This window comes from Sinocyclocheilus rhinocerous, unplaced genomic scaffold (assembly GCF_001515625.1).
Source record: "Sinocyclocheilus rhinocerous isolate Xijiao unplaced genomic scaffold, SAMN03320098_v1.1 scaffold362, whole genome shotgun sequence".
In the NCBI taxonomy this organism is placed as follows: domain Eukaryota; kingdom Metazoa; phylum Chordata; class Actinopteri; order Cypriniformes; family Cyprinidae; genus Sinocyclocheilus; species Sinocyclocheilus rhinocerous.
The window spans coordinates 1,885,486-1,898,946 of record NW_015639507.1 but is presented as its reverse complement, the minus strand read 5'-3'; the positions used below and the strand labels follow the sequence as shown (position 1 = coordinate 1,898,946).

At 36.8% G+C, this 13,461-nt stretch overlaps 2 protein-coding genes across 4 annotated transcripts in view; one reads left to right on the top strand and one right to left on the bottom strand.

Annotated features, from left to right (window-relative positions):
• Window positions 1-2,778: 2,778 nt before the first annotated feature.
• LOC107751249 (parapinopsin-like) lies at window positions 2,779-7,315 on the top strand (the record flags this gene model as incomplete). The annotated part of the gene is made up of 4 exons (XM_016566926.1): window positions 2,779-2,950; window positions 4,817-5,145; window positions 6,656-6,889; window positions 7,196-7,315. Coding segments are annotated over 4 exons (855 nt in total), but the record flags the coding sequence as incomplete, so codon positions are not given.
• Window positions 7,316-12,063: 4,748 nt separating this feature from the next.
• The window catches only part of LOC107751208 (voltage-dependent L-type calcium channel subunit alpha-1D-like), a 47,579-nt gene continuing 46,181 nt past the window's right edge, over window positions 12,064-13,461 (bottom strand). For all 3 annotated transcript variants that reach the window (XM_016566868.1, XM_016566869.1, XM_016566870.1), the window contains one exon: window positions 12,064-12,664. In XM_016566868.1, coding sequence (XP_016422354.1) covers window positions 12,359-12,664 — 306 coding nt within the window. In that variant the 3' untranslated portion in view covers window positions 12,064-12,358. The remainder of the gene's footprint in view (window positions 12,665-13,461) is intronic.

The window sequence follows — 13,461 nt, the reverse complement described above, 5'->3', positions numbered from 1 at the left end:
TAAATGCTTATTTTGTGCTCACAGCCTTTCTCTCAGAGCTGATTATAACCAAATTAACTCGCGCGCTCTCACTACTGGCGCTGCTGATATTATGATGAACGACACTATCGGGTCAGTGCATATACTGAAGGCAGAAGTTTAGGGAGAGGAAAAGCGATTAGAAAGTCATCGAGACAGTGAGGCTCGAAATTTAGGGAGGGAGATCTAGTGCTGTTTCCTCACGCGAGCGCGCACACGAGAGAAGCTGATGCGAAACTTTCCCTCGGCCACGCGCATTCCTCCGTTTGGGGATAATTTTGCTCTGGTATCAAGCAGTGATGGAGCATATGGTTCGAAATTATGTATTTTACTTTAATATGAATCATTTATTTATTAAGAATTAAAAAAAATAATATTACAGTTTCTTATATAAACATTATTATTCATCTTGATATAAGACTAATTTTCATAGCCTATCTAACAGCAGTGCATGATTCTACATATTGGAGTTACAACTGTTTTGATCACACTTTGCAGTTTATTTAACCGGGGCTAGTTGTCTCAAACGGCTATATCTCAATAACGGTAAGACTGAGTCAAAAGTCCAATTGCGTTTCAAAAATCAGAGTGTTTGTATAATGGTTTCGAACAGGTAGTTAAAAACGGCCAAAATTAGAATAATATTCATGATTTCTGTCCCCCAAATGGTTTTATCTGAGTTGTCATATGAAAATATGTTTCTGGATACATCAGATTATTCATTGCTATGCACCCAAAAATGAAAATTTACACACCATGAGGTCACCCAAGATGTAGATGAGTTTAGATGAGAACAGATTTGGAGAAATGTAGCATTCCATCACTTGCTCACCAATGGATCCTCTGCAGTGAATGGGTGCCGTCAGAATGAGAGTCCATACAGCTGATAAAAACAGCACAATAATCCACAAGTAATCCACACCACTCCAGTCTATCAATTAACATCTTGTGAAGCAAAAAGCTGCGAGTTTGTTTTACTTTTAACTTTAAACAATGACTTCATAATAATGATTCCTTTAGTGAAAAAGTTCATGGCTGTTGTCCTCTCACATCAAAATCCACCCACATATTTGTTTAGAACTGTTTTTACTTGTACTGTATATGGTGCTTGATCTGTGCATATTTCTCTCCTGATTCAGACCAGATGACTTTCACTGGAGAAAGCGATATTATGGACAAAGGACTCTGGATTTTAACAACAGTTTGACAGATTTGTTTCTTACAAACATGCAGCTTTTCACTTCACAAGACATTAACTGAAGTTCTGTAGTCAAGTCTTTTACTTGTGGATTATCACAATGTTTTTATCAGCTGTTTGGACTCTCATTCTGACGGCACCCATTCACTGCAGAGGATCCATTGGTGAGCAAGTGATGAAATGCTAAATTTCTGCAAATCTGTTCTGATGAAGAAACAAACTCATCTACATCTCGGATGGCCTGAGGGTGAGTAAATTATCAGCATATTTTCATTTTTGTGTGAACTATTCATTTAATGAATAAATACAGCAAAATACACTGATATATAGAATAAGTCAGCCAGATGCAGTATTGCTCCTCATCAATAGATGCCATAAAAGAGTAGATAGTACTCAAAGATAGTAAGTGAATAAGATTTATGACCAACCATTTCTACAGCACTGACCTCTTGAGCCTGATGCTTAACAATGGCATCTAGGAGTTAATTGCTATTCTCTCATTTTCTCTCTCTCTCTTTTTTTTTGTTCCTCTAATTACCACGAGCACATAAATGATGAGGTGCATCTGCGTGATTGTGTGTGTGTGTGTGTGTGTGTGTGTGGTACGGGCTCTGATGGATCTGTCTGAACATGGCCTGAGTCTCTGTGCAGTCATGATTAGCTGGGAAATGCATCATACATTACAGACTCAGCTGAAACAGCAGTGACTGAAGTTGAAGAACACTTGCCATACTGTACTACTGCAATGCTGCTACTACACTACAATGACATTTACAGCATAGCTTCCACAAAACCGTTAAACAGCACAATTGTTTTCAATATTGATAATAAAACATTTCCTGAGAATCAAATGCAGCATGTAAGAATAATTTCTGAAGGATCATGTGACACTGAAGACTGGAGTAATGATGCTGAAAATTCAGCTTTGCATCACAGGAATAAATTACATTTTAAAATATATTTAAATAGAAATCAATTCTAAATTGTAATAATACCTTACAGTATGTCCACTGGAGCTATAGATGCACATCCAGAAATAGAAGTCTTTGTTCACTGGTGACCTGTGCTTATAGGGTCCTTCTTTAATCAGAATGACAAAGACAACAATAAGATGAAGAAATTATAGGTCTTTCGGGGGACAGAAGCAATAGTTTTAACAACTCTTGAAGCAAATCTGGTTAGTCTGTGCTGGAGTTCACTCTTGTCTATTTTAATGCAGGGCACCAAATACACATAATCTCTGTCTCGTCTTAATGGAAGTTAAAACTCTTAGCAGGGTCAAATATAGTACTGGGCAAATGTGACATCTGGCACTGAAGGTGCTGAGAGTCACACTGCACAGCTAATCACAGAACCTCTTACAAAATCTCTTATAATAAACACAGGCACTCACACACCTTTATGAACGGATACAGATACCTGGAAGCATCTTTAAAACAATAATATAAAACTATAAAAACTTAATGCATTGACACAGGGTGAAATTAAGTAAATTATATCACTTTTGCCATTCATTTCAAAGCTTAGACTTTGCTGTTCTAAAAATCTAAAATTCAACCCTCCGGCACAAACAGCTGCGGCAGCCGCTGAATTTTGCCCTGGTCAACCTCGCCGTGGCCGACCTGGGCATCACGTTAACAGGAAGTGTGCCATCTGTGGTGACCAATGCAGTGGGCTACTACATTACGGGACGGGTCGGATGTGTACTGGAGGGATTTTGTGTTGCATTATTTGGTAAGTCTGTTCTGGGTTCATTCCAACACAAAATAATGATTTTAGACTGTATGTAAACTGCACCCCTTCTGGGCTTCCAGACACTGAAAAAACGTTTTAAAACATATATGATTAGCCTATATTCATATTCAAATATTCAAATTAATTTTCCTGATTTAGTCAGATCATTAGTGCTTGCTAAGGCAAGGATAACCTCTGTTGTACTTACAGGTGGTTTATACTTTTTCTTTTGGAAAAATACATTTAAAAAAATACAGTAGCTGTGGCAGTACCACCACACACTGTAATAGGATGATTGCCGCATAATATTCACAGGGCATATGTTCAAAAAAACAAAAACAAAAACATGGAAATACTTTTATACTGTAGGCCTATGTAGCCTACTGTGTATTGGCGTGTACCTTCACGCTATTGTTGTTTGTTGTACAGCAAACCTGCTCCTTCTCAAGCTGCAGGTGTCGATTTTAATAGTTTCTTCGTTGCTGACATGATAGGAGACATTCACAGGGTTTTGTTTCAATGTATTTTTAGCAAATATTCACTTCATTCAGCGTTCTGTTTGTTTTCTGTGTTCTAAAACAGTCTTTTACTACATAAACCGCTCCAAACAAATCAATGCGTGTAGGAACAGATTCAGACTGAATCGCGAACCGATTCAACGTTTTTGCAAACCAGCTTGACCTACTGACACAAAAGGAACCGATTCAAAAATTCATTCGCGAATCGTTATGGTTCTTGTTTTGACTGGTAGCGCTTTAACATACTGAATTTGTAACATACATTAGGCCTAGTGTTCATTTTCTACAACAAGGAGATTGTGTTCAGTTCTGCTCACTGTCATTTTTAGAGGCGAAAGTTTCCTATACACAAAACCTTCACTGAAAATAATGAGCCTACCTTTAAAATATGTTAAATACAGACTTGACCGCTCTTTAGTCAAACCGCAACGTTACCTCGTGATCTTCTTGAACGATTCATTAAGAGATCCGATTCATAAAATTAATTTGATTGTGAATCGGACTGCACTGATTACACTGTATTTTATTTCTTTATCTCTTATTTATTTTTGATTCACTAAAAAGAACCGGCTCGTAAGAGTAATTTGTTCGTGAATCGGACAAGCTGCACTTTAATTATTTTTTATTCACTAAAAAGAACCGGCTCAAAAGAGTCGTGAATCTATCAGTCTCTTGTTTTCCAGAAAATTTAGCCTTAAAAAATATAGTTGTTTCTCAAGCAAATATATTTTTAATATTATCCAAGGGAATCTTTCTGTTAACCCTTAACATACGAGTTGAGTGAACTTTCGAGAATACTTTTTTGCGCAAAGAAAACAAAAATAACGACTTTATTCCACATTTTCATCTCTACTGCTTCACTTGTGGAGGCGAGTTCACGACAGTAGTCACAGTACCATGACGCAAGCATGTGGCTGCGCTGACCCAGATCTGGCGTAATGACGTCAGCACGCCGGATCTGGGACAGCGCAGGCGCCGCCACACGCTCCACACGCATGGTACTGTCGTGAACGCGCGTCCAAAGTGATGCAGTAGAGACGAAAGTAGTCCGTGTGACATCAGTGGTTCAACTGTAAAGTTGTGACGTCATTACGCCGGATCTGGGTCAGTGCCGGCGCCACCACACGCTCACTACTTTGCCGATCATCTTGGTACTTTTCTGGACCTTGAACGTGGTAGTTACCTTGCTGTCTATGGGAGGGTCAGAGAGCCCTCAGATTTCATCAAAATATCTTAAATTGTGTTCCGAAGATGAACGAAGGTCTTACGGGTTTGGAACAACACGAGGGTGAGTAATTAATGACAGAATTTTCATTTTTGGGTGAACTAACCTTTTAACTCTGCGCAGGTATAACAGCGCTGTGCACAGTGGCCCTGATTGCTGTGGAACGGCTGTTCGTAGTGTGCAAGCCTCTGGGTACCATCACATTACAGACCAAGCACGCCGCAGGAGGGTTGGCGTTCTCCTGGCTCTGGTCTCTGATCTGGAATACTCCGCCTCTCTTTGGCTGGGGGAGCTACCAGCTGGAGGGAGTCGGCACATCCTGCGGACCCGACTGGCAGAGTCGAGATCTCAAAAATGTGTCTTACATCATCTGTTACTTCTCACTCTGTTTTGCTGTGCCATTCGTCATTATTGTGGTGTCATATTCATGGCTGCTCTACACGCTAAGACAAGTAGGACATTGTCCTGGTTTACTTTCCTGTTTTAATGTTATGTTTCTGAGCTGTTGAAATGTAGTTGCAGTGGTGGGCAGTAATGAAGCATTACTTACCTGTAATTTATCAGAGTAGGCCTATTGGTAGCACTTTATTTTACAGTCCTGTTTCTCATGTACATACTATGTACTTATTATAGTAATTACAATAACTAGGTAATAGCTAGGTACTAACCCTGAACCTACCCCTACCCCATGTAGTTACCTTATATTACCAGTACTTTCTTGTAGGTACACCGTAAGTACATTAAGTACACGTACTGTAAAATAAAGTGCAACCTGCCTATTTTTATTTTGGCAAATGTTTACTTTTACCTCAATACATTCTTAATCATAATATTGTAATTTTTATCCCGTTACATTTCATAAAAACATATCGTTCGTCCCTCGTGAGAAGCACGATTTGAATTAAAAAAGTTAAAGGAATAGTTCATCCAAAAATTAAAATTTGCTGAAAATTTACTCCCCTTTAATTAGGCCATGCAAGATGTAGCCTAGATGAGTTTGTTTCTTCATCAGAACAGATTTGGAGAAATTGAACATTCCATCACTTGCTCAGCAATGGATCCTCGGCAGTGAATGGGTGCCGTCAGAATGAGAGTCCAAACGGCTGATAAAAACATTACAATAATCTACAAGTAATCCACACAACTCCAGTCCATCAGATAATGTCTTGTGAAGTGGAAAGCTGAATGTTTGTAAGAAACAAATACATTAAGACAATTTTAATTTGAAAACCATTGCTTCTGGCTAAAATACAAGTGTTCTATCCATATTGGTTTTTATCAGCTGTTTGGACTCTCATTGTTGTGGCACCCATTCACTGCAGAGGATCCATTAGTGAAAAAGTGATGCAATGCTAAATTTCTCTAAATTTGTTCTGATGAAGAAACGAAAACACTTTTGGGTGAACTGTTCCTTTAAGGCATTTTGTAACTTATGTAAGGTCTGTGCATTGTATTTTTATACTGTTTGTTGCCACATATTTACACTAATTTCGTTTTTCTTCATTTTTTAAAAAACTAAATGTTATAGTCTGCACACTTAATTTATCAGTAATTAGATTTTTTTTTAGTATATTGAATAGTATTGTATTGATAGTGTATAACGGGTGTCAAACTCAATTCCTGGGGGGCCGGAGCACTGCAGAGTTTAGATTCAACCCTAATTAAACACACCTGATCCAACTAATCGAGTCCTTCAGGCTTATTTGAAAACTACATGGTATGTGTGTTGGAGCAGGGTTGGAACAAAACTCTGTAGGGCTTCGGCCCTCCAGGAATTGAGTTTGACACCCCTGGTGTATAACAAGTTTTGGTAAGAAATACAAAATTAAATGTCTGCTTATTTGCAGATCAATACATATACAATGTCTGCACTAATCTTTCTTATTGACTAGTGCTTGCTGGTATAATTAATAAACATGGTTCAAAATTTTTTCATGTTTGAAAGAATATTTTCATTGACAGGTTGCTAAGGTTGGTGGCTGTGCAGCTGCGAGGGCAGAGTCTAAGGTGGCGTGGATGGTGGTGATGATGGTGTTGGCGTTCCTCGTGAGCTGGCTGCCGTATGCTGCTCTGGCTCTGATGGTCGTCTTCAACCCTGATGTCCAGTTACCCGTGCTGGTGAAGGTGGTACCCATATACATGGCCAAGAGCAGCACTGTTTACAACCCCCTGATCTACATATACATGAACAAACAGGTAAGTGAAACAAGCAATGAATCATGTGGATCAGTATGATTTGCCTAGTTTAACACAAACACCAAGCCTGAATTTACATCACAAAAAAAAAAAATATATATATATGAGATGGGAGGAAAAATTATATTTCAGTGCTTGTGTTCACAAAGTTTCTAGAGGAGCACAAAATTTGAACGGAACAGCATTTACATTTTTCCTCCATTCTCAAATTTTTACCATCACCATGTCCCTTTGGGGACTAATGTACAATAAATTAATACTATGCAGTAAGGTGGGCTGTTTGAAAATGATAAACTTTGTTTCTAGTTCCAGAAGTTTGCAATACTACTTCTGATGTGTGGAAGGGACCCCTGGCCGTCAGAGGACGATGTATCTGATGTTCAGACTGTTGTATTACCATTGAACAACAAAATCAGCCCAGACTGACTTAGTGTACGTTTCACTACAGTCATGTTCGAGCATCATAAATGTGCTCTTCTGCTAAAAGTGAGATGGTTTGATGAATGCCATTTCTTTCCTGTATGTTTCCTATTGAAGTTGAGATGGAAGCTATGTGGCTTGTCCTTTTTTAAGGCCAATAGCCTTTCATTCACATCACATCTGTGATTCACTTCTTGCTAAAGCTATTCAGAACCAGCTGGGAACATTTTCATTCTAGACAGCATTCGATGGGAAAAATGTGTATACTGTACCTTCCTGAATGAAAGATGAGCCATCTGTATTTTTTTTTTTGTGTCATTTTTTCCCAGACGAATAAGACTGCATTTTTTTGCTCTTAATTTGGTCAACTTTTAGGTTGTATACCAACTAATACTGTACTATACGTATACATTTAAAGCCACAAAACTTTGCTAATACTTCTATTCAGCAACAGTGCATTAAACTGATCAAAAGTGACAGTAGAGACACCAAATTTGGTGTTTCTTGAGCACCAAATCAGCATAGTAGAATGAATTCTGAAGGCTCATACTAGAGAAATGGCTGCTGAAAATTCAGCTTTGCATCACAGGAATAAATTACATTTCACAATATATTCAAACAGAAAGCAGTTATTTTAAATTGTAATAATATTTCACAATATTGAAGTTTTTACTGTATTTTTGGTCAAATAAATGCAGTTTTGGTGAGTATTGGAGACTTTTAAAAAACATTTTTAAAAATCTTTATTCTAAAACTCTTAAATGCTACATCATCTGATCCCAGAGCCCCAGATGAATCTTGCAATATAATCAGATTACATTTTTCATATTTCCTTCCAATTAAAGATGCCTTGACCCATAGATCTACTGAGAAACTCATTTATTAGCTATTATTAAAGTCTTTCTGTGGCTACAGAAGTGTTATCATAATGTTCTGAATTGCAGTTCCATGTTCTTGTACAAATAAGTGACACAGTTGTTTGTTTATTCATTAAGTTTATTCTGTATTAATCATTAGAAAATAAAATTTCAGTATTGATTAAAATCAAGTCCAGGCCAAAATAAATAGGAAATTTACAAAAAATGTATCAATACAAAACCTAGAGGGATATTATAAGTCATCTGCTACGTAGAGAAAACCTTTTTTCTTTTTCTTCATGGAATAAAAACTATAACAGAGCAAAGATAAAGACTTTCAAATGGAGAACATCACGCATCGTTCCATTACTTCTGTACATATGTTACACAATAATCTTATGTTTCCTTACAGCATTAATAATAAAAAGTATAATAGTAGTAGCAACAACTCTAGATGAAAATGTGATAATCAACAGATGTGGCTCTGAAAACTTGTATAATACTTTTTTTTTTGTCAATAAATCAACATTAACAATACAGAGGAGTGCACCTTTCCTCCCTCCCTTCTGTTTGTCCCAGCACTGAAAGGTGAAATGTAAATGACAAATATAGATTTCACTAAACCGTACGCACAGTCACAGAAAAAAGTACAAAATTCGCCCACCTTGATACACAAAATATGAACAGAAAACAGGGAAAACAAATTGCACGTTACAGTAATTTGTGCAAAGACGAACAGCAATGTGCTAATAATAAAATCCCATTGGTATATTAAGAAACCACATTTTTTTCTTTCTTTTCAGGAGTCCCTGACACGAGGTAAAAGTTTAATCTTTAGTTTAACAAGTTTTTTCTTAGTTTATTAAAAATAATGCATATTTTATTGTCCTTACCAGTAATTGCTACGAATAGTACAATGTGCCAAGAATGTGCATTGGTCCGTTTACAAGATACAGTATAATTGACACGAAGACCAGAACACAACATTTAATTTTTTTTTCTTTTTTCGCACAGATCATTTCAGAGAGCCCTTTCAGATGTGCACACGCAGTGTTTCATGACAGTATTCGGTTGACTGAAAAGCACAGTACTCTTCCAAAACACAAGAGATCAATAACACTCAAGAACAAGAACTCCAACAAACCCCACATTTCCCTTTATTTAAGCTGTACTGAAGCTTTACACTTCAAGGTAGTGGCCTTTGCAGTCAAACTTTTTATTTTGCCCATTTTATGCCCATAATGCTCAGCATTAATTTGCCTGTTAGAAATGACAAAAGGTCAATTGAATTGATGTATCCCAAGTTGAGGCCTATAGATTTTCAACACCTTATAGGCAAAAAAAAAAAAAAAAAGGACACAACAAAAAGGACGCTTCAAATGTTGATATGTTTCCCCTGCACTAAAAGAGGTATTTCCAGAAGCCAGAGATGAAGTGAGAGGTGGAAAGAAAGAAAGAGTAAAATAAAAAAAAGAAGAAAAAAAAAGAGGGGGGAAGTATTGCTTAACTAGTTTCTTGTCCTGCTTAAAGGGATAGTGCACCCAAAAATGAAAATTGTGTCATTATTTGCTCACCCTTAACTTTCCAATTCGAATTCTTACTACTTCTTAACGAACTTTCCAAATTCTTTTATTTTCACCCAGAACAGGACTTTTATTTTAGGCATTTTATGCCATCTGCTCTGTGCCTGCTCAAAATTCTGTGTCAAGATGTAATGCCACATAAAAGCCAGAGTGGATTAAGCCTGCTCTGTCCCACCTCAACCCCAAGTATTAAAGCATACAGTCGTATTTGTATCTGTGTAAATGCATTCATTCCACCTCTAAGCTGCATTAAACAGTGTTTAAAGACACTTAAATGCTACTTCAAAAGCACTTCTGTGCCATCTTTGCAATGTAAAGTTAGCAAATGATTACATTTACATTACATTAATGCATCTGGCAGATGCTTTTATCCAAAGCGACTTGCATTGCGTTTTTTAGATGTACAATTTTTATTTTATTCCCTCTACTGTTTTAAATAGAGGAATGCAATATAACTTTTGAGCATGACAATTCTTCAAAAATTCTCTTTCTATAGAGTGAATTAGTGGCCTACTTTTTAGTGCTGTTGGTTCTAGAAGTATTTTTTTCATTAATTTTTTTCCATAAAGATTCCTTTAAAGCTTCATTAAAACATTATAAGTCACGAATCAATTCAACCAGCTGAGGTTGCACATTACAAACCTTTATTTAAAGAAAAAGTATTCCATGAAGCACTTTTAAATGACAACTGAATTAAAAACAATGGAGAAACAAAACTATTAAGTAGTCTGTTATATCTATAGAAACTGTATGTTTTAAGTTTATTGCAAAATATGTATATATATATATATATATATATATATATATACATACAAATATTTAAGCATTTCGACAGCATAGTGTATTGATTACGCCATTTGCTGTTTTTCACAGGAGAGGCGACTCTCTGATTGGTTGAAATTTTCTGTATAGCATCATGGGTAGTGTAGTTCTCTTCACAAGTTCAGCTGATAAACATGAAATAAGCTGAAATAATGTGAACGGATAGCTTCAACAAAAGCATATGCCATCGATTAACAAACTTGTAGCTCACAGTAAGTCTGTCGTTAAAGGTTTACAAGTTATCATTAAAAATCTATTTCCCTATGGAGAAAATGAATTGAGTTTATACTTCCAGAACCCGACATTTTCCACTGAGAATAAAACAATTTGAAGGCGAGTGAATAAAGACAGAATTTTCATTTTTGCCTGAACTGTTTCCTTTAAGGATTCGTGATGTGAACATGCACTTCAAGCAACCCGAAACTCCCCCATCATCACATTTTGTCATCATAATCATCATCATTATAAAACTTAAGTAAGATTTCAGTATTTAAAACACCTAAATACATTAGTGGAAATGATTCGCTAATCTGAAACCCGTGCAGTAGTGCGCTATTCCTAGATCAGCCAGTGGCAGCAGGCTTTTCCAAGTGGCAGCATGTTCCTAGTGAGGGTCGTACAGTTCAATTGCAGACTAATTAAGCAGCATTGTTAATGCAAAAAGCATTTACCATTGCACCTTCCTGTGCACCACCCCAGCACAAAATATGCGCGAAACACGAACCCTTAAAACGGGATGTCCTATTCGACAGACTCGTTCAATATACACAAACAAGAGTGCGATTAAGACAAGATTCTGTAAGCCCTACTAAAATCCTCTTAAAGGGGGGTCAACGCTCGTGACCCATACTGCATGCCGTCAATTTTAAAGGAACACTACATCGGTTCCGCTTATGAAAACGGACATTGAGAAAACAACTTGCATATCTTGTGCAGGTGTGTCACAGACTCAACCTCATAGAAAATTGGCTTTTTTTGTTCTATACTTTTCACAAACAAGTAAGAATGCATATGAGAAAAGAATAAAGGCAAATAATTTAATAATAAAGTACAGTACCTATTAAAATAACACCAAATTTCGTCTTTTTTTGTAATGCAATAACATCAATTAGGATTAATATTGCGGATTTTCTTTTTTGTACAGTACATAATTACAAAATATATGTCTCTTTACAAAGTTTTCTTTTTCCTTTATATATTACAAGTCATTTACAGCATATTATGAAATATCAAACAGGCTATCCTAAATTACAAAAATAACCTGTCTGCTAGTGCATTCAACACAAATGCTGAAATCCTCCCGAAATCCACCAACCTGCATGATATCCTTATTGTAAACCAGTGTTGTAGAATTAGCGTTTGTTCTCTAAAATATGCACTTTGCCTTAAACGGTACTAAAATACGGGGCGAATCGAAACTAAAGCCTTTGTTGAGGGATATGCCATACTTAGCTTGCATTGAGCTTGCAACGTGCTTGATATGCAAAACCCTTAAACCCCGGGTACCTCCCCTCACTGCTCATTGGTCCATTTCCTGCAGTGACGGTACAAGCAGCCAATTAAAGTTTACCTCCAGAGATTCTTAGCTCCTCCCTGGTGCCACGACTGCCAAATTCCTGTGTGAACAGGAAGTGAGCGAGTGTCACCGATGCGTCCGTTCTTGTGGTGCCTTTCTGCTCTGCTGTAAAGGCACTTCTTTAGGTAGTAAGCCAGTAAATATACTATAATTCGATTTGTTTGTTTTGCTGATCACTTTCTGAGGAACAGCAGTAGCCGCTTATCAGGTGCTATAAAGTGGTAATGCATATCATTTCGTCTGCCAGGTCCTCCTCATACTGCGGTCTGGGTTCGGGTTCTGGTTCCTCGTCACTGTAGCTAGCTGAGACATCTTGCAGCTCGTAGTCTCTGTGGCCCATTATGGGAAAGACAGTGACGCCGTTGGCACTCGGCGTAATGCCGCCGTTCAGGAGATGGCTGGCGGCGCTCTCCATTTCGTCGATGGTCATCTCGCATGCGTCTGCGATCTCGTGCTTCGTGGCGGCCACGAACTTTGGATCCTTGGCATATCGACCCAGTCCTTCTGATATCAAGACCTGCTCAAAAAAGAGGAGGAGAAAAGTGTTTTGTTCTGTCAGCATAAAAATCTGATTTTGTCTTCAATGACACACAGCATGACATACTGTCACTGTCTGAAGAAAACATTTTGTCCTGAAACTAGAAACTTTTCAAAAGATGGACTGGAAACACAGTGTCTTACATACAGTACTTCTGCCCTGGTTAGCATGAAACCACAAGACGTTCAAATTAAAATTTTCAAATGTAAAATTTTAAAGCCCAATTTTACATGATTTTGATAAAACGTTGTGACTATTGCAGTGATTTTAATGCACTTTTAATTGGCCTTTTAAATAATAGTGTCTCTGACTTAAAACGGTTTACAATATTGTAGCAAAACATGCCACAACATTTACAATGATTTTTCAAATAAATAAATAAAATAATCAATCAATATAAATAAATTATCTGTAAATTCTTTTATATTTTTATGTTGGTAAAAATACATACAAATATACATAATTATTTGTGTATATGCTCTCATTGCATTTTTTGCATTCCAATTTGAATCTACTTTGCTACAATGCCTGTAAAATAAGCAAATGAGTAAGTAAGCAAATATTTAGCTTTTATTACTACATTCTTTATTTTGGTAAATAATGTTTAATTTGTTATGTTTTGCACTATTTTGCTACCGTGGCTGCTGGTTGAAATTGTTTTAATTATATATTATATATTTATATATTATTATTTAAAATTGATACACAGATAGATAAATAGATAGATAGGTAATTTACTTATTCATTTACGAATAGGTAATATATATATATATATA